Source organism: Myripristis murdjan, chromosome 4 (genome assembly GCF_902150065.1).
Source record: "Myripristis murdjan chromosome 4, fMyrMur1.1, whole genome shotgun sequence".
Classification (NCBI taxonomy): domain Eukaryota; kingdom Metazoa; phylum Chordata; class Actinopteri; order Holocentriformes; family Holocentridae; genus Myripristis; species Myripristis murdjan.
In genome coordinates, this window is record NC_043983.1 from 21,574,859 (window position 1) to 21,595,490 (window position 20,632).

The following is a 20,632-nucleotide window of genomic DNA, read 5'->3' on the forward strand; positions in this document are numbered from 1 at the left end:
AACGCACTGGCATCTCACTGCAGAGATGGGAGAGAGAGTGAATGAAAAATGTAGATTAAAGGAGACTCAGACGCTGCTCCCTTAATAGTTTTTCTTAGTAAATGATTCCTGAGGTAGGAATGTAGTGGAGACATTCACCTAAGTGCTCTCATTCTGTTTATTTTGATCCATTTTGTTATCAATAATTTTGTTTGCACATTTGACTATGCTGGAGGGAGGTCCTTTCCTGTAAGGCCCATGTTTCTTTTCTCCAGATGATTTTATGTAAGTTTTTCCTTGTTCTCATTCAGTCTGAATGAGGTGTGGAGGACAATTTTCAATTGCTGTTGGCAGCAATTGAAATTATGACAATGCAGTGCCATGTCATAATTTGGGAATGTAGCTGACTATACAAATGCATCTGACTTGACTATACTTTCCCATCTGAGAGCATCTTCCCTTGACATCTGAGGCAATTAAATGTTTAAGCTCATTATCAAACTAATGAAATATGATTGTTTTTTGTAATGATCATGGAGAATAATTTCAAATAGGCATGTTTATTAATATGTTACATAGCCTTTTCATAAAAATATTAAACATGCACAAATATGCTAAGACTTGATATGTTCTGCCAGTGGGCCACATTTTGTATTAACATGTAAATTAAAGTACCATTTATTTAAATAGAACCAAAAAAGTATTAAAATGTATAATATTACCCATTATTAACCTCTAATTCTACTAAATGATTTGATGTGCCTATACAGATTCTTGTTTCCCATTGCGAAAGGTTATGTCAAATGAAATTTATTGATACAGTAGATTGATTCCAGCTGAGAAATGTCTTTTTGGGGGTTGCAATTCATCAAGCAATCATTGGGTGTGGGACAGGCAACAGATAAATTATCTGCTTTTTAATGGATCTTTTGGTCTGTTTTTTGTTTAAAGCTGAGGAGGTGGAGAGACTAGCAGCGATGCGTTCCGATTCCTTGGTACCAGGCACACACACACCTCCCATTCGACGGCGGAGCAAGTTCGCCACCCTCGGGCGTCTGTTTAAGCCATGGAAATGGAGGAAGAAGAAGAGCGAGAAGTTCAAGCAGACCTCTGCTGGTGAGAACCAAAACACTACGCACGAAGCACATACACACTCACCACCATATCCACTGCCACTGCTTCCCTGGTCTCCTCACCCCACCAGTCCAAGATGAATGACCCTACTGCTCCTAGCAGGGGAGTGTAATCAGGAGGTATTGATGAATGGATGAATGGAGGTGCTGTGCTGCAGAGCAGGGGGCTGGTTCAGGCAATGCAGGCAAGACCTAGTGTGTGTGATTGTGGTTATGTAAGGGAGGATCAGCAGCGGGGCCCCCAGGTCAGCTGCTCCTGGAGCTGCTGTATCAACCCACCCATCTCTATGTCCAAGCCTGGTTCCCACTGGACACTTTGTTGTTTAACTGGAGGATTCGCGTTTCACTAAAATAACCTGTCACCAGAGTCAGGGTGGTTTGTGATTATCTCTCTTTAACTGGGGCCACTCAGTGGAGCACAAACCTCAGCCAACACTTAAATTTTATTATTTATATTTTATAAGTCTAAAAGCAACAATGTTAAAATGTGTTACAATCAAACTGGACTGACTCAGCTGTTTTGTATAACATGAAAGACAAAGTCACATCACAATGTAAAAAAAAAAAAAAAAACAACAAACAAAACAACAAACAAAGCTGAACAGCTGCATTGAGATGACATGGGAGAGGACAGAGTGAGTAAGATGGTCAAGTGTGCTGAATCAGTGGTTGCAGGTGTGTCCTTCCATCAAATATAGGCCTGTTTGAGTGTGTGTGTGTGTGTGTGTGTGTGTGTGTGTGTGTGTGTGTTTGCTATGTGTGTGTGTGTGTGTGTGTGAGTGATAAAATTATCTCTGAGCATAGTTGTTTTTGTAAGCCAGTACTGGTATAAGTGCATGTGAGCTTGACCTGGTGATACATTCCTGTGATGTGTTGTGAATTGGAAGTACAGCAGTACAACAGTAGTGTTGGCAGGGAGTTATTATTTTGGATCTGAAAGTACAATTTAACGGCAAGATCATTTGTACAGTCATGTAATTTCAGTTGTGCAGATGCTGCCTCCATAGTGGTGTATATTTGATTGTCAACTTGCCCTCTGGGTTTGGTTTTCAGAGAAAATAGCATGTGAATGCAGCACTGTTTAGCAGCTGACTAGGAAGTCCTGGATGTCAGACCTTCCCACCAGCACATGAATGCAGAGCGAAGAGCTGGCTGTCCACCACATTTCATCCAAATCCATCTGTTACTCTGAGATGACATGCTAGCAAACAGTCAAACAGGGGTGAAAAACCATCTGCAGAAGCAACAGTATCCTCATTCATCGTTTCAGTATGTGCACAGACTTTTGTTTATACGCAGAATCAGATAAGCTGTGAAGCTCTGGCTCGGGAGTCCCTGTAAGAATGACACAAATTGGAAAGCGTATTTACTTGATTAACATGTATTTTAATCAGTTCAAACAGAACAAGGCTACAAAATGTTAATCACAGTGTTCATCTGAAATGCAAACAGAGCAGCTGTGGAAGAGTTGATTATTAACGCTCAGTGCAGATCCACAGTGGTTTTAAATAGTTATTGTTAGTGAACCGTCCTGTATCACCCTGTTGTTGGTGTTATAATGAATTAGATCTTCCTTCAGTAGGATGCCATCCACACTAGCTGTGGTACTCTGTATGTTACTACATAAGGCGGTTTCTGAGCCGTCACATGAGCCCAGTGGTAAGCAGTGAAATAGAGGGAAGCGTTTAATTTAGATGGAGAAATTAAAGCTGTATACTTTTCAGCTGGTTAGGGCCTGCTTCATCATAAATGCTGCATCTTACTGCTTGCACAGGAACACACATAAACACAACAGAGGGGTGAGGAGAATTTTCTTCATCCAAACTGGTCCTCCAGCTGTCTTTTTTTTTTTTTTGGACAGATGCTTCCTTTCCCTGCTTCTAAATCACACATTCACCCACAGACCCACACACATACACGCCCAGATGGATGCATGTTGTGTCTACCATGTGTTGGCACTGGACCCTTGCCATCATTTAATTATGATACATTAAATTATGTGGCCATTGTATTGTACAGTATGCATGACTAAAAACACAGAATGTGACTGTTTCTTTATTACTGTGTCATCTAGAATCTGATTTTATAGAGTTTGTCAATCCGTGTATCATTTGTTCTTTCTATTTTCAATTGCCAATCAAAAATTTAAAAAATGAAAAAGTGACTGGTTATTTTGTTATTTGTTTTTTAATCTAACACCAAAATCCAAAATATGCCTGGTTTTTCATAGTTCAATTTTAGGCTCGGATCAAAAATACGAAATGGAAAAAACGGGAATCAGGACTGAATTTGATTTTATTATTTAATTGGTCCGGTTTACGTGACCCAGAAGTTTGGTAATGAGCGGTAGCTCACAGCAGATCACAGCACCTGACCTGACCAGACCTGACCGGGTGGGCGCGGTACCGTCCGGTGCCGCGGCCGGCCCACCTGATGCCGCGGTAGGAGTAGTAACATGGAAGGGCGCAAGCCAGTAATTTCGCCTAGGGCGACATAGGCAGAACCGCCACTGTGCAATTTCACAGAAAAGGGCCGGGTTTCCCAGATCGGTTAAGAAGGTCTCCGGAGCTGCTACCCATCATTGTTAAGAAGCTCAGCTGATTTTTTCGGTTGTCATGTCCTCTTCTTTTAGAGTCACACGCTTTGGTCCTCGAAACAACACGTAATAACTATCCATGGTGGCGGTGGTCAGGGTGGCGGGACTGAATGCACCTGGCTGCTGTGATCTGCTGTGAGCTACCGCTCATTACCAAACTTCTGGGTCACGTAAACCGGACCAATTAAATAATAAAATCAAATTCAGTCCTGAATCCCGTTTTTCCATTTCGTATTTTTGATCCGAGCCTAAAATTGAACTATGAAAAACCAGGCATATTTTGGATTTTGGTGTTAGATTAAAAAACAAATAACAAAATAACCAGTCACTTTTTCATTTTTAAATTTTTGATTGGCAATTGAAAATAGAAAGAACGAATGATACACGGATTTTTGTCACATGTAAGGCAGACGATTAAATATCTTTTTTAAATTGTTGCTGTTAACCAGTTACCACTTCCACACTGTAACATCCCATGGACGGCACTAAAGTTCATCCAGTGCAGATCTTCCAAAAAAGATAAAGTATTCAATTGTCTGGAGTGCAGTTTAGTTTGTGCATTCATGGTTGCATATGCAGTCCTGTAACGCCCCATTTGTTGAATCAGACCTGAAGCTGACAAAATTCTATTAGCAAAGAGATGCTTTCACACAATGCTGTATATTGTTTTTCCTCAATTTTTGGATGAGCCGTGCTCTTTCGGTAATTGGCTCATGTTAACGTCCTGACTTTTTGCTGTGGATAAAATTCACATGCCACAAATCCAGCTAACTAGTTGGAAAAGACTCCCGGCCCAGTGCCAAAACTGTCCTGAGGAAAATGTTGGATGATGCGGGGGAAGAAAAGAGAAGTTTGTCCCTTGAAATTAGCGAGAATGAGAAAAGATGAAGCGCAATGATCACTGTGAGGAAATACGATATATATACACTATATTACCAAAAGTATTCGCTCACCTGCCTTTACTCATACTATGAACTGAAGTGCCATCCCATTCCTAACCCATAGAGTTCAATATGATGTCGGTCCACCTTTTGCAGCTATTACAGCTTCAACTCTTCTGGGAAGACTGTCCACAAGGTTGAGGAGAGTGTTTATAGGAATTTTTGACCATTCTTCCAAAAGCGCATTGGTGAGGTCACACACTGATGTTGGTCGAGAAGGCCTGGCTCTCAGTCTCCGCTCTAATTCATCCCAAAGGTGTTCTATCGGGTTCAGGTCAGGACTCTGTGCAGGCCAGTCAAGTTCATCCACACCAGACTCTGTCATCCATGTCTTTATGGACCTTGCTTTGTGCACTGGTGCACAGTCATGTTGGAAGAGGAAGGGGCCTGCTCCAAACTGTTCCCACAAGGTTGGGAGCATGGAATTGTCCAAAATGTTTTGGTATCCTGAAGCATTCAAAGTTCCTTTCACTGGAACTAAGGGGCCAAGCCCAGCTCCTGAAAAACAACCCCACACCATAATTCCTCCTCCACCAAATTTCACAGTCGGCACAATGCAGTCTGAAATGTACCGTTCTCCTGGCAACCTCCAAACCCAGACTCGTCCATCAAATTGCCAGATGGAAAAGCGTGATTCATCACTCCAGAGAACGCGTCTCCACTGCTCTAGAGGCCAGTGGCGGCGTGCTTTACACCATTGCATCCGACGCTTTGCATTGCACTTGGTGATGTGTGGCTTGGCTGCAGCTGCTCGGCCATGGAAACCCATTCCATGAAGCTCTCTGCGAACTGTACTTGGGCTAATCTGAAGGTCACATGAAGTTTGTAGCTCTGTAGCAATTGACTGTGCAGAAAGTCGGCGACCTCTTTGCACTATGCGCTTCAGCATCCGCTGACCCCTCTCCGTCACTTTACGTGGCCTACCACGTCGTGGCTGAGTTGCTGTTGTTCCCAAACGCTTCCATTTTGTTATAATAGAGCTGACAGTTGACTGTGGAATATTTAGGAGCGAGGAAATTTCACGACTGGATTTGTTGCACAGGTGGCATCCTATGACAGTTCCACGCTGGAATTCACTGAGCTCCTGAGAGCGGCCCATTCTTTCACAAATGTCTTGTTTCACAGTCTGCATGCCTGAGTGCTTGATTTTATACACCTGTGGCCAGGCCAAGTGATTAGGACACCTGATTCTGATCATTTGAATGGGTGAGCGAATACTTTTGGTAATATAGTGTACATAAGACCATGTATGCAGGTTATGCAACTTAATAGCTATTAACCATATAAAGACAGCTATAGACATACAAAGATACATAATATGCATGAGATTACATCCAAAAACAATATTGGGTATGTACAGTACCAAAGAAATTAAAAGCTATAGATATTTTTGTCAGTATTGTTATATAATGTCAACACAGGGTGAGGACTTTGAATAATCCCTCTGGGCATCCTTCTTCTCCTGCACATGTTGTTTGTCCTTTTATAACTGAAGTTATAAATAAAATAAACTGAGCTAAACTAGAACTGCAAGATATTTATGTCATGCATGCATTAACAGGCTTACAGAAGGTTGTCATTTAAAATAGAAAACAATCACCTAATCAATACATTCACTTCCCCATGTCAAGAACCAATATGTGGATTGGTAGGTGTCCATCTTATCAGAAACAGAAAAAACGTTAAAGGCACATATGCACTGGTGCATGATAAGGAACTCACTTCCATCCTAATACAAAATGTTTTGTTTTTTGTGTTTTTGATGACACCCATGTGTTGTCTGCCCCTCTAGTGTTGGAGAGGAAGATGTCCACTCGCCAGAGCAGAGAAGAGCTGATCAAGAAAGGCGTGTTGAAGGAGGTTTATGAGAAAGGTGAGTGTCAGAGCAGCAGAGGTAATATAGCAGGGAATTCAGTGTAAACATAGAGTGTAATATGTGGTATGACCAATCACATTTATCACCTGTCGTTCATTCATTTGTCTCTGTTCTTTATTCTCATCCTTCTCCACTCTGTCTCCCTGCCTCCTCCTATGCAGATGCATCAGCCCCCGCTGTGCGAGAGGAAGTGAAGCTGGAGAATGGTCGTTCTCCTGTGCTTGGCTCTGGCCTATCAGAGTGTGAAGGTGCTGAGCTCATGGACGGAGCAGCTTCAGCTGCAGGTGGCCATCAGTGCCTTTGCACCATTCTCATCTTATCTTACCTTAACACTTGGTGGTCTTTAACTGGTTGATTTTTGCTCCTCAGGCACATTGGAGTTCCAGATGTCTGGTGAGGGGGCATGTCAACAGGACCACACCCAGAAAACCAACCAGGCTCCTCCCACTAAGAAGTCCACTTTGTATCCAGGTGACTGCTCTGAATCGCCACTCTCTAGACCTCCTACGCTTCACAAACAGCCCCCCGCGCTGCCACCCAAACCCTTCAACAGGCTGCCTAATCACATAACAGGTACATGTTGCCCGTTGTGTGCGTTCACAGTTATGAACACGTGCTCTAATCTGTGTATTTAAGCTCATCATATCCTCCCTCTCCATGTAGACGGTGCCCCTGTGAAGTTGCCGTGTATGTCGGTGAAGTTATCTCCTCCTCTACCTCCAAAGAAGCTCATGATCTGCGTGCCTGCAGGGAGCATGGAGCCCTCACCCCTCACCTTCCAGAAGTGCCCCGCACCCCCTAGCCATGCTTCACTAAGTGGGCACTCCCTGCAGTATGGGACCCTGCCAGTTCCTCTCCATCCACCCAGTCGAATCATAGAGGAGCTCAATAAGACACTGGCCCTCACCATGCAGAGGTTTGAGAGGTGAGGATCAAATTGGTTAGGAAAGGAAAGGGAAATGGTTAAATTAGGAGCATGCCTGTACAATCTGTTTGTGCATGGGATTGAAAGACAAAAGGTACAATATCTTGCTGTAGAAAAGGCTGTGCAATGGTATTATTGTATACTGAATATAAACTGATCCTAGGGTTGTGGTATTTCTCTGTTACTGTACTACTGTCTGGCCATGACCTTGTGCTCAACAGCTCCGTAGGTTTTTACTGAAATGCATGAAGGGAGCTCAGAGGGAAAAAAAATCAAATTCTCCTACTGCCAGGCACAGTTTGACAGCTCTCAGACATCACAGATGGAAAACGTTGTTACCCCCTGTTCTTTGATTAATGTTTTGGGCACATCTCACCCTCTTCCCACCCCCACACCTCTTCACCCATCAGCATGATTGGTTGCCTGTCTGAGAGCTGATTTGTTGTCTGCTCAAGGCACGTGTTGTCTGCTCCTCGGCTCTGTTCACAATTATCCACTCAGTAATATCACAGAAAGGGTTCACTAGGCTTTTTGGATATCAGTTTTGCAGATAATGAGACCGTTTTTGAGGTTCGCTTTGATTTTGAAGTTACTAGTGCTCCTTTTTCAAGTGATCATTTTGCAGAAACGGGATTTTTGGTGAAATCCGTTACTGGGTTTATTGTCAGGCCGAATTATGCATTGAAACAACAACAAATGTATTTTTTTACCAAATGCATGTCCTGTTTCAAACCTAAGTTTGATTGGGCAAAGAAAATTTTAACTGTCGTCCTGTGGATATAAAACAGTGAAGAATCAAAATAACCTCATTTGTCTCATGTCATGCATCAGTGATGCTTTTGTACTGTTGCATATCAACAGGATAATGCCAAGGTTGCTGTTTACATAACGTTACATTCAGGAATCACACATACTGTCCACCTATCCAATCCTCTGTGTTGTTTTACCTAACAAGCTAAACCCACTTCATGCTACAGTGAGCATACCTCCGACCTTTGACCTTTCTCACTAACCACAGTTCCATGATGCACACTGCTCCCACGGTGATGATCGAGTGTGACGATGACAAAGAAAACCTTCCCAATGAGGCGGACTACGAGGACCTGCCTAGCATGTACAAGGACGAGGAAGAGGAGGAGGAAGAGGAAGACGAGGAAGAAGAGGACGAGGAAGAGGAAGATGATGAGGAAGATGACGATGATGCACTGTTTACAAGTAAGTGTCTTTCTTTGCTTCTGCAGTGTTTTTAGTTATGGAGCCACCCCCAGCTCATTAAGCCCTTTATCCAGAGCACTGAACTGAGCTTACCTCGCTAAGATGATAATGTGTTGAGTCAACTGTGACCAATCAGCAACCAGAAATGGCTCATTGGTGTCAAGTTGTATTACATAACAGTCGCCTGTCATAACAGCAATACACATGTGCACGATGCATGCATAGGTGTGTGTTGGTATGTGCTTGCATACAAGTGGAAGTGCGCTTGTGGCACAGAAGTCACACTTTTTGCCCTGAGAGGCACTCGCGGCTTTAGTTCTTAATGAGAATGTGAATTATTGATCATAGGGGGTTTATGTATATGAAGTATTTATAGAGGTTCGGCTCTTTATGATCTGCTTATGCTGCTGGAAAACTGAAACACATAACTTTCCCAGCCTGTACATTAATATATCCAATTCATTTGCCATTGCTTTGTGATCTGTGTAGGCACACTGGCGATGAAGGTGTTAAGAAAAGATTCACTGGCCATCAAGCTGAGTAACCGTCCATCTAAGAGGGAGCTGGAGGAGAAGAATATCCTGCCCCTGCAGTCTGACCAGGAGAGGCTGGAGTCACGCCAGCAAATAGGCACCAAGCTCACACGGTCAGCCATACACATGACACATGCCTGCCTTCTGTTCAGTGCTGAGTCACCATTGGATCAGATAACATGATGTACACTCATACAAACACACACATGTACACACTAGCCCACAACCAGTCCCAGTCACTTGCATGTGCATTACTCCTTGCGGGCTGTGGTAGACATGACGTGGCTGCTATAAGGAGCAAATGGATGATGGATCATAATGGAGTGAGGAAGCAAAGGTGAACTATCTCAGAAAGAAAAAAAGTTGAAACTAGATGCCAAGTAAATACATTAGTAAATAAGTATGTATAAGTATGTAGTGTTTGGATCAAAAGGCTGTGATATTACTATCCTTGCAAAACATACAAGAGGTATGGTAGCCCGTTCAGAAAAAAAAACCTGCGCGTTATTTCTCTTTTGACTGTATCATTTGTTACAGCCTATCAGTCCTCATCGCTCATGTCATCTCTTGCTATCTATCTTATTCTCTTTCTCCCTCCCACCCTCAATCATTCTTTTTCCTCATCAATCACTGTGTCAGGTCAGGGTGCATAGAAGCAGCAGGCAGAAAATAAAACCTCACAAAAATGAACCCAGTGGGTCCTTCTCAAACTTAAGAGTCAACCTCTGCATTAGATTTTACACTTGTTGGTAAACTGGAAGTACACACAAACACAAAACAAGAGTGTTATTATAAGATAGATTTGCTCAAATACATTTGTTTTCTCAGGCGGTTGAGTCAACGGCCAACAGCAGAGGAACTGGAGCAGAGAAACATACTCAAACGTAAGTCAGTCGCACAGTAACAGAGGGAGAGAAAACAAATATCATGTATCATGCATCATGCTCTAACCTCTCTCTATCCGTCTCTCTTTCACTCCAGCACGCAATGAACTGGAGGAGCAAGAGGAGAAGAGAGAGATCAAGAGACACCTAACAAGAAAGGTAAGACATTAGAGTGAACGGAGGAAGAGCTATTGATCAAAGGACGCGCTGTACACATATGGGTGGCTAGGACATGACCCCAGTGGGAAATGCAGTTACCATGGTGACCCCCCACCCCCACCCCCCAATCCCCATCTCTTGGTAGCCTGTTAAAATGATGTTAACATTACCTGTTTCTGGATCATTCTATTATCCTTTGTTGTGCAACATGTGTGTTTGTGGGTTTGTGTGTGAGTGATCATTTTGCTGGTTGCCTCAGGCCTGTCCCTGTTGTCATATTTTAGCGAACAGCTGCTGCAGTAATGCTGATATATCAACACAGCAAACACACACACACACACACACACACACACACACACAAACACTCACAAATCAGCCATCCATTTATAATGTGCTCACAACTTAACATGACAGTCTGTGGCAATGGGCGCTGTTCCACTGCAGGGCCATATGTGGCCTGCCACTCAGCCTGGCTCAAGGGCACATCTGCACTGGCTGTTAACGGATGGAAAAGCAATACTCAATTCATGTCCTAGATTTTTCAAGCCAGCCCTTGAAACTAAATTAGAAACAGTTTAGTCACATCCATAACCGTCTTAACCCTCAGGGTACTGCTCAACTGCATCTGCTAACCTTTACACACCGGCTGTCTTTTCTGCACTAAGTCCTCAGCATGCTGTGTTGCTTGGCATAGGGCTAGTTTAGCAATAAGCTGATCTGACTTGTGCTCCTCCTTCTCCCCCTCTCCTCCACCCACAACCTCTAGCTTAGCCAGAGACCCACAGTGGAGGAACTGAGGGAGGCAAAGATTCTCATCCGCTTCAGTGACTATGTAGAGGTAGCCGAAGCTCAGGACTACGACAGGAGGGCGGACAAACCGTGGACTCGGCTCACAGCGGCTGATAAGGTTAATGCACACACACTAAGAATATTGGACATTCCTCTGATTTGAAGCATGCTACACGGATATATTGATATGTGGTCCTGTGTGCCCTCTTTAGGCTGCTATACGGAAGGAGCTAAATGAGTTTAAAAGCACAGAGATGGAAGTGCATGAGTCCAGTCGCCATTTGACCAGGTATTATGTTTCATTTGCACGTACTGCTTTATCACAGCCTCACTTGTGCAATTAAGATTGTTAACTGTGTCTTTTCCATGTCCTGTAGGTTTCATCGGCCATAAAACTATTCAGTCAGACATTGGACATGCTTTTATACTCCCACACAAGCCTCAAGTGTTAGACTGCAACCTGCTACCCCCGTACTGCTAACTGCTACCCTCTCCAGTGTTGACTTCAACCTGATGGACTGGCCCTCAACAGCATCAAGTCTTTTAATTGTTATCCAGATTTCTCTGTGTACTTGTGCCACACCAGGGAATGGGACCACATACGTACATTCAGAGGCACTGATGGATTTAAACTCTCAACTGGCTTCTCCCCTTGGTGGAGATTTTACAGACTTCTTGTTATTCAACAGCCTTTTATTGTCATTTTTTTAATGATGAAGAGGTCGTGATATGTTTACTTTCCTGCACTTTTCTTTTAGTTGGCACTCTGAACACGGCGTTTGAGAATCAAAGTCAATGTCTGTGCCAATTGCAATGGGGCGATTGAGGATGGAAATGACAGGTGAGGATGGGACATTGTTTACACAAAGGTTGTTTTCTTGCCTTTCACCGTGTCCTCTCTCCCCTTTCTCAGTTAACTTATATTTTCGCGGGCAACATGCTTGTGTTGGGCACATTCCGGTTTTCTTCCACATATTACGTCCTCTCTTGGATCATTTCTCTTTTTACAAGAACAAAACTATTTACAACAGCTCATGCAGTTGTAGGCAGCTGTATCTTAAGCCAAAATGTCCTAAGAATAGATCCTAATCCAAGTCTCAAAATGTTTTCTACAAAACCATTACAGTACCAGTTAAGATCTTCTAACCCATACAAAACAATCAACCAAGCAATAATTGTTTTCTTTTCTTATTTCCCCATCTGTTTATGGGCTGCATTCAAGAGCTCAAACACATTTCAGTTTTAGCTGTCCATTCTAAACCAAAGCAACTCGATTTGCTGTGGAGGTTGTAATCTTGAATGCATCCCAGAATGAGATGTTGAGAGTTCTGTAACCCACTGTGTCACTGTGCCTACAGTATTGTTTACAGGGATTAAACAATTGCCAAATTAACTTGTTGCATTTGATACAGTATGTTATCTGTAGACACAGTATAATGTTGCTGAACTCTAATGAATGACAAGTAAATGGACTGTTTTTTTATATTTTATAGTTTATTGTCTGTACAAACCTTCAGCAGTACAAAATAATATGGAAACCTTGCCACCTTTCTTTCAAATATTGTTTACAGTGCAAACACAGTTAATGAATTGGCGGTTTTGATCATATTGGAGAACTGGTTGCTCTGTTTTGTGTCATGACTGTGTGTGTACGTGTGTTTGTGTGTGCGCTTGTGTGTGCGCTTGTGTACAGGAGTCAGTAATGTTACTGTCACTTGTACTTTTCAAATGTTTTAAAATGTAATTCTGTCAGAATTATAAGATATGTACATAAAGAAACAAAGTGAGACTTTTCAAATGTTTTTTTGTAAAGCAGAAAAGCTGCATGTGATTGTTAATTTATTGTGAGTCTTCTATGATGTATGCAGTTTCTTAAAGAAGGAAACTTATTAAAAAATACAGTTTACGTTTGCCTGCCTTTTCCAAACAGAGATTACTGTGTTGACATTCATAGATTATAGGCTTCATTAATAAGTGTGAGCATGACATTCTACTAGGTAGTCATTACCTTTGTTGAAGCATACCATTTGAAATTTCCAGCAGAACATGTTTTCTTCCCAAAAAAAAAAAAAAAAAAAACTTGGCAAAAGCGTCTTGTCGATATGCCAAATTGCCTCCAAAGTCCCAAGCTTATCTCCGGTAAACCTGATGAGTTTTCAGTTCAGTCAATCAGGATCGAAGCTCCACAGATGCTGTCTGCCGTGTTCATGAATGCTCTCTCAGTGGAGAGAAAGATAAGATGAGATGCATCTAAGGAAGGTGCATTGTCTGAGTCCACGTTTCCATGGTGTCTGGAGCTCCACATGGCTATACAGCATGCATCGGTGTGCCACAGTATTTGTGCCACAGATCGATGGCTTTGGTCACAATGGCATCTGTGTTTTCCTGTGGTATCTAGATTGCAAAAGGAGGAATTAATCTCAATGTTGGCTTAGGGGTAAAGTAGCACATTTGTGTTAAATGGTCAAAAACAATGCATTTATTTGGTAATGGACAATAACACCGTGATGTTGTGCTGTCATCCACTCACATTGCACAGAAACTTCACCACACCCTCTGGTCGGTTAATACCCGACAACATGATCTTATAGCTGAGCAGAATCTCAAGGGCAACAAACACCAGGATCTTACAGGAGCCACTGATCACCTTGTCCCACACCCTGAGCAAACCAGAAGAGAGTGACTTAACAAACCAGTACACAAAAGTTAGTATCAAGAACTCACTAAGCTCTTGGTCAACAGAGCACCTTCAGGACTCAAAAACATACGGCATATTTATTTATTCTGAGGACAAGAAGGTGGCTGTTTGCATATTTGTGTTTAATTTTATGATTAAGTTATTGATTTTTAAACTGTAGGTCTTGTGTATTGCAGACTAAGTGAAATATTCTGTAGTACGTCAGTAGTGCAAATCCAAGGTGAATTTGGAGCTTTCCAAATAGCCTGAGAGTAAATCAGCACTGTTACTGCAAAAATGATTATGAAAATCTGTATCCCCAGACAAAAAGTTTTAAAAATTCACTACTGTCAAAGTCAGCTCTGTGTAAGCATGGTGACCAGGTTTCCCCAGTCGGAGGTGACTTACCTCTGCAGGCTGGATTCAGGCAAGCAGCCAGCAAAGCAGCGTCTGAACCAGAGGTTGTAGGGCAGCTTTGCCAAGACACCGGTACTCTTCAGCTGGTTCAGGAATCGAGGCTCCTCCTGGCTCAGGTAGTGCTCCAGACTTTTGGGCTGCACCCCAGAATAGACCAGACAGAATGGTGGTCAGAGTTTGACATTTTGATCTGCCTCCTTGTCATGTAAGAACTTTGTAATAGCAGTTTTGGCATCTAAATGAAAATACGCAGCGTGATCTAGGGTATTTCTCAGTGCCAGGTCCAAAGCCATGTTCAAAACTTGCTATAGGACTTGAAAAAAAAAATGTGTAACTTTGAAAATTAGGCTTCATCTTTCCAGATCAAGAGATGCTGATCTACGGTGCTTTTAAAGTTTATCATAAAAAATAAATAAATAAAGCTCTGGCATGGCAATTACAGCTAATCTTGAGATAAATCTAGTACTCACAAGATGGGGTATTGAGTCTCCAAATTTTGTGTGAAACTGATTGACAAAGCACTTGATCAGCCAATAGCAGTCTATAGGGTCATCGACAATTTCCTCCATGGCTCGGCTGATGGACAGGAAGTCCTCATTTTCCTCATCCTGAAACCAAGTACCACACACCAGTGTCATGTACTCCAACTTTTGAGATTAGCAGAGAAAAATTCTATCAGTGTGCAAGCTGATGAAGGTGATATCTGTTACATTACAAGAACAGACCACAGGATCAGAAATTTTCTAGGAATGATTGACTACTCAGCCATTCTGGGTCTCATTCATCAGTCAAACAATCCAAACTATTTGGTTGTGAACCTGTTTAAAATGGCATATGCAAGCAGTAAACCAGTCCAGAGTGTTACATATACAGTATCTGCAAACTTACAATACTTGAAAAGCATATAAAACTACAGTGACATTCATAGGGCATTAATCATGGATGAGTAGTTAAATGTTTTAGCTGAACACAGTTTCGATTGTTTAAGCTGAGGGCTCTCCCTAAATCACAGAAATTAAAAATACGGCATATTCCAAATTAGGAGTAGGGATCACTGTATGACTAATGATACTGTCGTGATAATTTACCTACACTAACGATGGATCCACAATACAAGCGATTCTGCAATATGAGATATATTTTAAGATAATCTGCTATGATAAATAAATAAATAAAAAAATATCCTGGAAAAGGCAAAATAATTTTCCAGTAAGGAGGAATCAATCATGTTCTCCAGTGTTTTAATATACACAGTCCCTGCAACATGAACGTGACAGAACAGTTCCAGTTCAAACACCCAGTGGCAATTCTGCCACAATGCATATGAGCAAGATGACATGATGTTCATTTGTTTCAGAACAGACACATTTTGAAAACTTGAAACATTTTCAAAACTAGGTATCAACTATAACAGCCATAATAATTCCCCAGTCTGAATGACTACTCTAACTTTTTACTTTCTCCTTGAAACATTTATGTTTTAATGGATTGCTGCTCTTGACAAAAGGTCAGAGAAAAAAGGTTATCATATTTGACTCGTCTACTTTCCCTCCAGTGGTGCACACTTAGACTCCCTCCATACCTTTATTTTCTCTGCCACTTGGTCACATCCAAAAATCTATGGAATGTGCCCACCACCATTTGTATACATCAATACAAACACACACACACACACACACACACACACACACACACACACACACACCTCTGCACCTTGGGTCACATAACCTCCTGTTTCTCCCCTCAGGTTGCTGTGCATCAGTATAATCTTCTCATGTTGCTGCTTGTTAATCATTCTGCATAAGAACATAACCTAAGCATCTAAAACATAAATTCTGCACCATGATCAAGGCTGTGCTATCTTCAGTCTGGGGATTCACCACCATTTGTTGTCATAAAATCATTGCACTGCACTACTTAATGTTCCTGTCATGCTTATTCAACCTCAAAAGAATAATGTTCAGCCTGGGCTGCCCCTCCCTAAATGCAGAACACGCGCTCTGCGTAGGGCCTCATCTTGCGCTGGGGGCCTCATACACAAATGCAGCACATGTATGCACATCACAGTGTCTCCGGTGCAAGCAGTTCACAAAGCCCGCAGGCGTCAAGTCAAGTAAGTTGAGGTCTGTCATCTACTGCACGCATCGCTCTAATGATTGACATTTACATTTAATGTAAATGTCAATCATTTACATTCAATGGTATTTTGTTGTGCACTTATTTTGTACTTATAATACAAAAATCAGTTAGAAAATTTCCTTAGGGCACCAATTTGGCCAGGGTGAGCTCTGTGTTCAATTTATGAATGAATGGTCCCTCTCCTTACCGGTGGTGAGGTATCAGAGCACCGTGGCAGCACCTGGCTCTCGAGCTGGAACATGCGCAGGTAGACCTGGGTCGTGGGTGTGGAGGTGTTGATGAACCTCATCACCTCCAGGGCCTCCAGAATATCCTGATACTGTTCCTTCCTGTAGCCCGCCACCAGAGCGTGAGAATCACTGTGGGGTGGCAGGATTCCTACAGGACGAGAAAGTGGGGTTCAGGGAATATAAATACAGGGTATGCATGATGGCCATTAACCTGATGCTTTTGACTAAACAAAGAGAGCTTTTCATTGGCCCTGTCAGGGTCAGCTCGTATCAAAAGAGCATAAACAGGTTGCTACATCAAGCCAATCCACTGACAATTTGCAGTGGACTGGCAGTCTGTATCAAACAGCACAGTTTGTGGATTAGTCTGTGTAACTGTGCATGTGTGTGTGTGTGTGTGTGTGTTTACGCGTGTGTCTTACCCAGCAGTACCTTCCACACATGGATCCTGTACATGGAAGGGAGGGGGAACCTCTGACTGAAGGTGCTTAGCTTCTCTACATCTGTTTGTACAGAAAAATCAAAAACAACAACAACAAAACATAAGCAATAGAACAAAAAAACGAAGGCAAAGACAAACCAATGATACGGAAATCACACAGGTGAGAGGAGTTCTGATTCGTATCAAGGATAGTTTTGGGATGCCAAAATTTAATGGTGAACCTACAAGGTCTGTAAAGAGTCGACAGGACATCCACGACGGGATGTCCTGCCCTTGATAACCCTAACAACATAACCAGCTCAACACACATTTCGCCCAGCATGTTCGCCAGGCTTACATTCAACCATCAGTAAACAGTAAATGTTTTGTACCAAGAGGGTTGTCCTTGAGCAGGATCTCTAGAGATTTCTTCTCCTCGACTCCTCTGAAGCCCACCTTCTCATAATAGGCAGAGCGAAAATTTCTCTGGGGATCGTCAGCCATATTTTCACCTGCACAGTGACACTACCCAACATTAGCTACGACATATTCTCAAATATCATTTAATATTACCCTATCTGGTAGACTTCAAGGATTGTAACAGGGTAACAGCACGTAGTTTGTATTTTAGTTTTACAATACCTAGCTTGAAGACCAACTGAAGCATACAATTAATCTTAACGTTGCGTTCAAAGTTTACAATTTGAAAACCGTTTAAACGAGTAAAAACATCTCGACTGACCGCGTCATTGCTGCCTGAATTTTCTAGGCTGTGTTGATTATGTACTAACAGAGTTAGAAGCAAATGCGTTTTACTGAGTGACAAACAAGCTAACTGTCAGATATGAAAGGTCACACGGTGCAGCCCGTGTCACTGCTCTTTAACTCAGCCTGTAACGATGACATTAGCAACAGGGGCTAACTTTTTACTGTAAGTTAGCTGAGGTGCAGCGCCGCAGTAACGCTTCAAAACACAAAACAGCGAAACTGAGCTTAACACAGTCCTGCTAATTACAGCTATCGGCGCAGCATGAACATTACAAACATCGCAAAATTATCCCCTCTCCTCCTTCGTCTGCTTCTTCTTCTTCTTCTTCGTAGTCGTCGATGATGTTTTTCGCTTCTTCCTCGATGATTATGATGATGAGGCGGTGGACATTGAACTGATAATAAGTGTATTGCCGCCACCTACTGGACTGGAGTTGGGACAGAAAATTCATGACACCTATTTAAGGATTCAAGGATTCAAGAATTCAAGGAACTTTATTGTCATACCAGCTCACATTTACATGTTAGTGGTACGAAATTAGCGCTCAGGTCCCGGTATAAGCCTAAATAAATAAATAAATAAATAAGGCAAGGTAAAAAAGAAGTGTAAATATAAAATATAAGCTATATAAGTATAAACAGTATATGTAAATAAAAACAGTATGTGTGAATATAAACAGTATGTATAATTATAAACAGTATATATATAATAAATGTAAATATATAAGTAGTATATTTGTAATATATATATATATATATATATGGCCACTCCTTTTTCTTTAGTTCTTGCCATAATATGAATTTTAACAGTTGTCCAATAGGGCTGTCGGCTGTGTAGTAACCTGACTTCTGCACAACACAACTGATGGTCCTAACCATCAGTTGTGCAAGAAATTCCACTAATTAACCCTGATAAGGCACACCTGTGAAGTGAAAACCATTTCAGGTGACTACCTCTTGAAGCTCATCGAGAGAATGCCAAGAGTGTGCAAAGCAGTAATCAGAGCAAAGGGTGGCTATTTTGAAGAAACTAGAATATAAAACATGTTTTCAGTTATTTCACCTTTTTTTGTTAAGTACGTAACTCCACATGTGTTCATTCATAGTTTTGATTCCTTCAGTGAGAATCTACAATGTAAATAGTCATGAAAATAAAGAAAACGCCTGTTTTTTGGCCTTTCTTTCTTTCTTTCTTTCTTTCTTTCTTTCTTTCTTGCTTTCTTTCTTTCTTCCGAGGAAGTCCTACTGCCCATGTGCGAAAAATCAACAAATTTTACACAAAGGTCCAGTCCCGTGCCAGATTACCTCAGATGCAAACACAAGCCAATAGTCCTGATGGTGGCGCTACAGCAAGCCTCTAATTTTCAAAACTTTGAAAATTCATAACAAATCAACCATATGTGCTACAGCTTTGCAAGCTTTGCAACTTTCACTAAAATGTAGCCCCAATACTGAACAAACCTTTGTACACTTTACACTTAAACATCAGTTTTTCACTTGTGGAGCAAATCAATCATTCTTAGAAAAAAAAAAAAAAATTACCAACATCTCCATGCTGTCTAGATGCAATATGTGTATTTTCAGATTTTTGTCTTGATGACTTTTTTTTTTTTTTTTTTGCAGTGGTTTGAAATCTGCCTTTCCATGCATAGGCGGCTGCTATCATGTGATTGGCTTAGTCAATTTGTGAAGCCTCTCATGGATTGACACTTGCCATTTAGCTCAGTGACATAGAGCATTGTCCTTCATGCCAGAAATTGTGAGATCAAGCCTCAACTGATGTAAAATGCACATTTTAATGCCACCTTTCTTTTCATCTTCTTATTCTCCACTTGTTGCTCAGAATTGCCTAAAATTGCCCGGCCCTGACCATTACTGAGCAGCAGCTATAATTTATTCGTTGTACTGTAAGAAAATAAAAAGTGGTGATCCCCCCTCACACAATCCATTGTTTCTTCAATCAATCAATCAATCAAGAGTAATGTACTGTTGAATTTTGTGTGTCCCAATGTATGAACTGTTTCATAATTTCTTATTGACTTTTCCATGGAACTATGAATGCATTCACCTTTATGAATGTATGGAATAAATGATGTCCCCTCTTTAACCCGCTCCCGCTACCATCTTGTTTTTCTCCCCCATCCTTATCAATTTTTTGGCCTCTGCTGCCCTTATGTCCCTTTTTTAGCACATTTGTCAGCTTGCTCAGTTTGATTAAGGTCCTGACGATGAAACCAATAAGGTCCTGACGATGAAACCGATAAGGTCTTGATGATAAAACTTCAGGAGCTTATTACTGTGATGAAGCTGCCACTCAGGACAGCTCATCATCATGCCAAAATATCTTCTGCAGACATGTATCTTTTCAAAAAGTGTAATTTTCGCCACATTGAGTGATACCAACAAGTGATATTTTGGGCTCTGAAAGATAACGTTTCCCCAAGAGGTTGGTCAGATTGATCCTATTTGATTTCAGACCTAAATTCATTAACAGTAAACACTGCCCTTAAATCACCTGCTGCTTAGTCTTTCGATGATTCTGCATAAAATAACTGTATGATCGTTTCGAAGACCATTCCTCCACTTTGAATAGCCTGTTGAGACTTAATAAACGCCAAAAAGCGAGAAAAACATAATCTTTTAAAATGTATTTATTTATTTATTTATCTATTTATTTTGACAACAGGAGAGGGCTTATGACGCATTCTTGAAGGGTGCAAGCCTAAGATTGATTTTTTATGAAAATAAGGTACCCTCTCTCACCTGAATTGTACTACCAAAGAGAAAACCCTAAATGTACTTATAAAAAAATGTGTGTGTGTGTGTGTGTGTGTGTGTGTGTATATATATATCTATATATATATATAGATATATATATAGATAGATAGATAGATATTTGCTTTCTATGTCTTGGCTGTATGTGGCTAAGCCACATGTCTTGGCTGTACGT

The 20,632-nt window shown here is 41.5% G+C and overlaps 2 protein-coding genes across 7 annotated transcripts in view; one reads left to right on the top strand and one right to left on the bottom strand.

The window, feature by feature from the left end:
• Nucleotides 1–12,856, top strand: part of phactr1 (phosphatase and actin regulator 1) — a 24,891-nt gene extending 12,035 nt beyond the window's left edge. For all 3 annotated transcript variants that reach the window (XM_030049244.1, XM_030049243.1, XM_030049242.1), the window contains exons 2-13: nt 931–1,095; nt 6,442–6,522; nt 6,687–6,809; nt 6,895–7,098; nt 7,189–7,450; nt 8,469–8,665; nt 9,155–9,311; nt 10,027–10,082; nt 10,180–10,241; nt 11,008–11,148; nt 11,243–11,319; nt 11,408–12,856. In XM_030049244.1, the coding sequence (XP_029905104.1) occupies nt 957–1,095; nt 6,442–6,522; nt 6,687–6,809; nt 6,895–7,098; nt 7,189–7,450; nt 8,469–8,665; nt 9,155–9,311; nt 10,027–10,082; nt 10,180–10,241; nt 11,008–11,148; nt 11,243–11,319; nt 11,408–11,423 (1,515 nt within the window). In that variant the 5' untranslated portion in view covers nt 931–956 and the 3' untranslated portion in view covers nt 11,424–12,856. The remainder of the gene's footprint in view (nt 1–930; nt 1,096–6,441; nt 6,523–6,686; nt 6,810–6,894; nt 7,099–7,188; nt 7,451–8,468; nt 8,666–9,154; nt 9,312–10,026; nt 10,083–10,179; nt 10,242–11,007; nt 11,149–11,242; nt 11,320–11,407) is intronic.
• tbc1d7 (TBC1 domain family, member 7) lies at nt 12,504–18,076 on the bottom strand. Of its 4 annotated transcripts, none has more exons than XM_030049248.1 (8): nt 17,960–18,076; nt 17,307–17,426; nt 16,916–16,996; nt 16,451–16,641; nt 14,595–14,732; nt 14,116–14,261; nt 13,561–13,690; nt 12,504–13,424 (listed from the first exon to the last, which is right to left on the bottom strand). In XM_030049248.1, exons 2-8 carry the CDS (start codon nt 17,416–17,418, stop codon nt 13,338–13,340), a joined length of 885 nt encoding a protein of 294 aa, XP_029905108.1. In that variant the 5' UTR covers nt 17,419–17,426; nt 17,960–18,076; the 3' UTR covers nt 12,504–13,337. The 4 variants fall into 4 exon arrangements, with proteins under 4 accessions (XP_029905108.1, XP_029905109.1, XP_029905107.1 ...); XM_030049249.1 differs by having other exon boundaries at nt 17,838–18,019; XM_030049247.1 differs by having other exon boundaries at nt 17,657–18,019.
• Between the last annotated feature and the right edge of the window lie 2,556 nt (nt 18,077–20,632).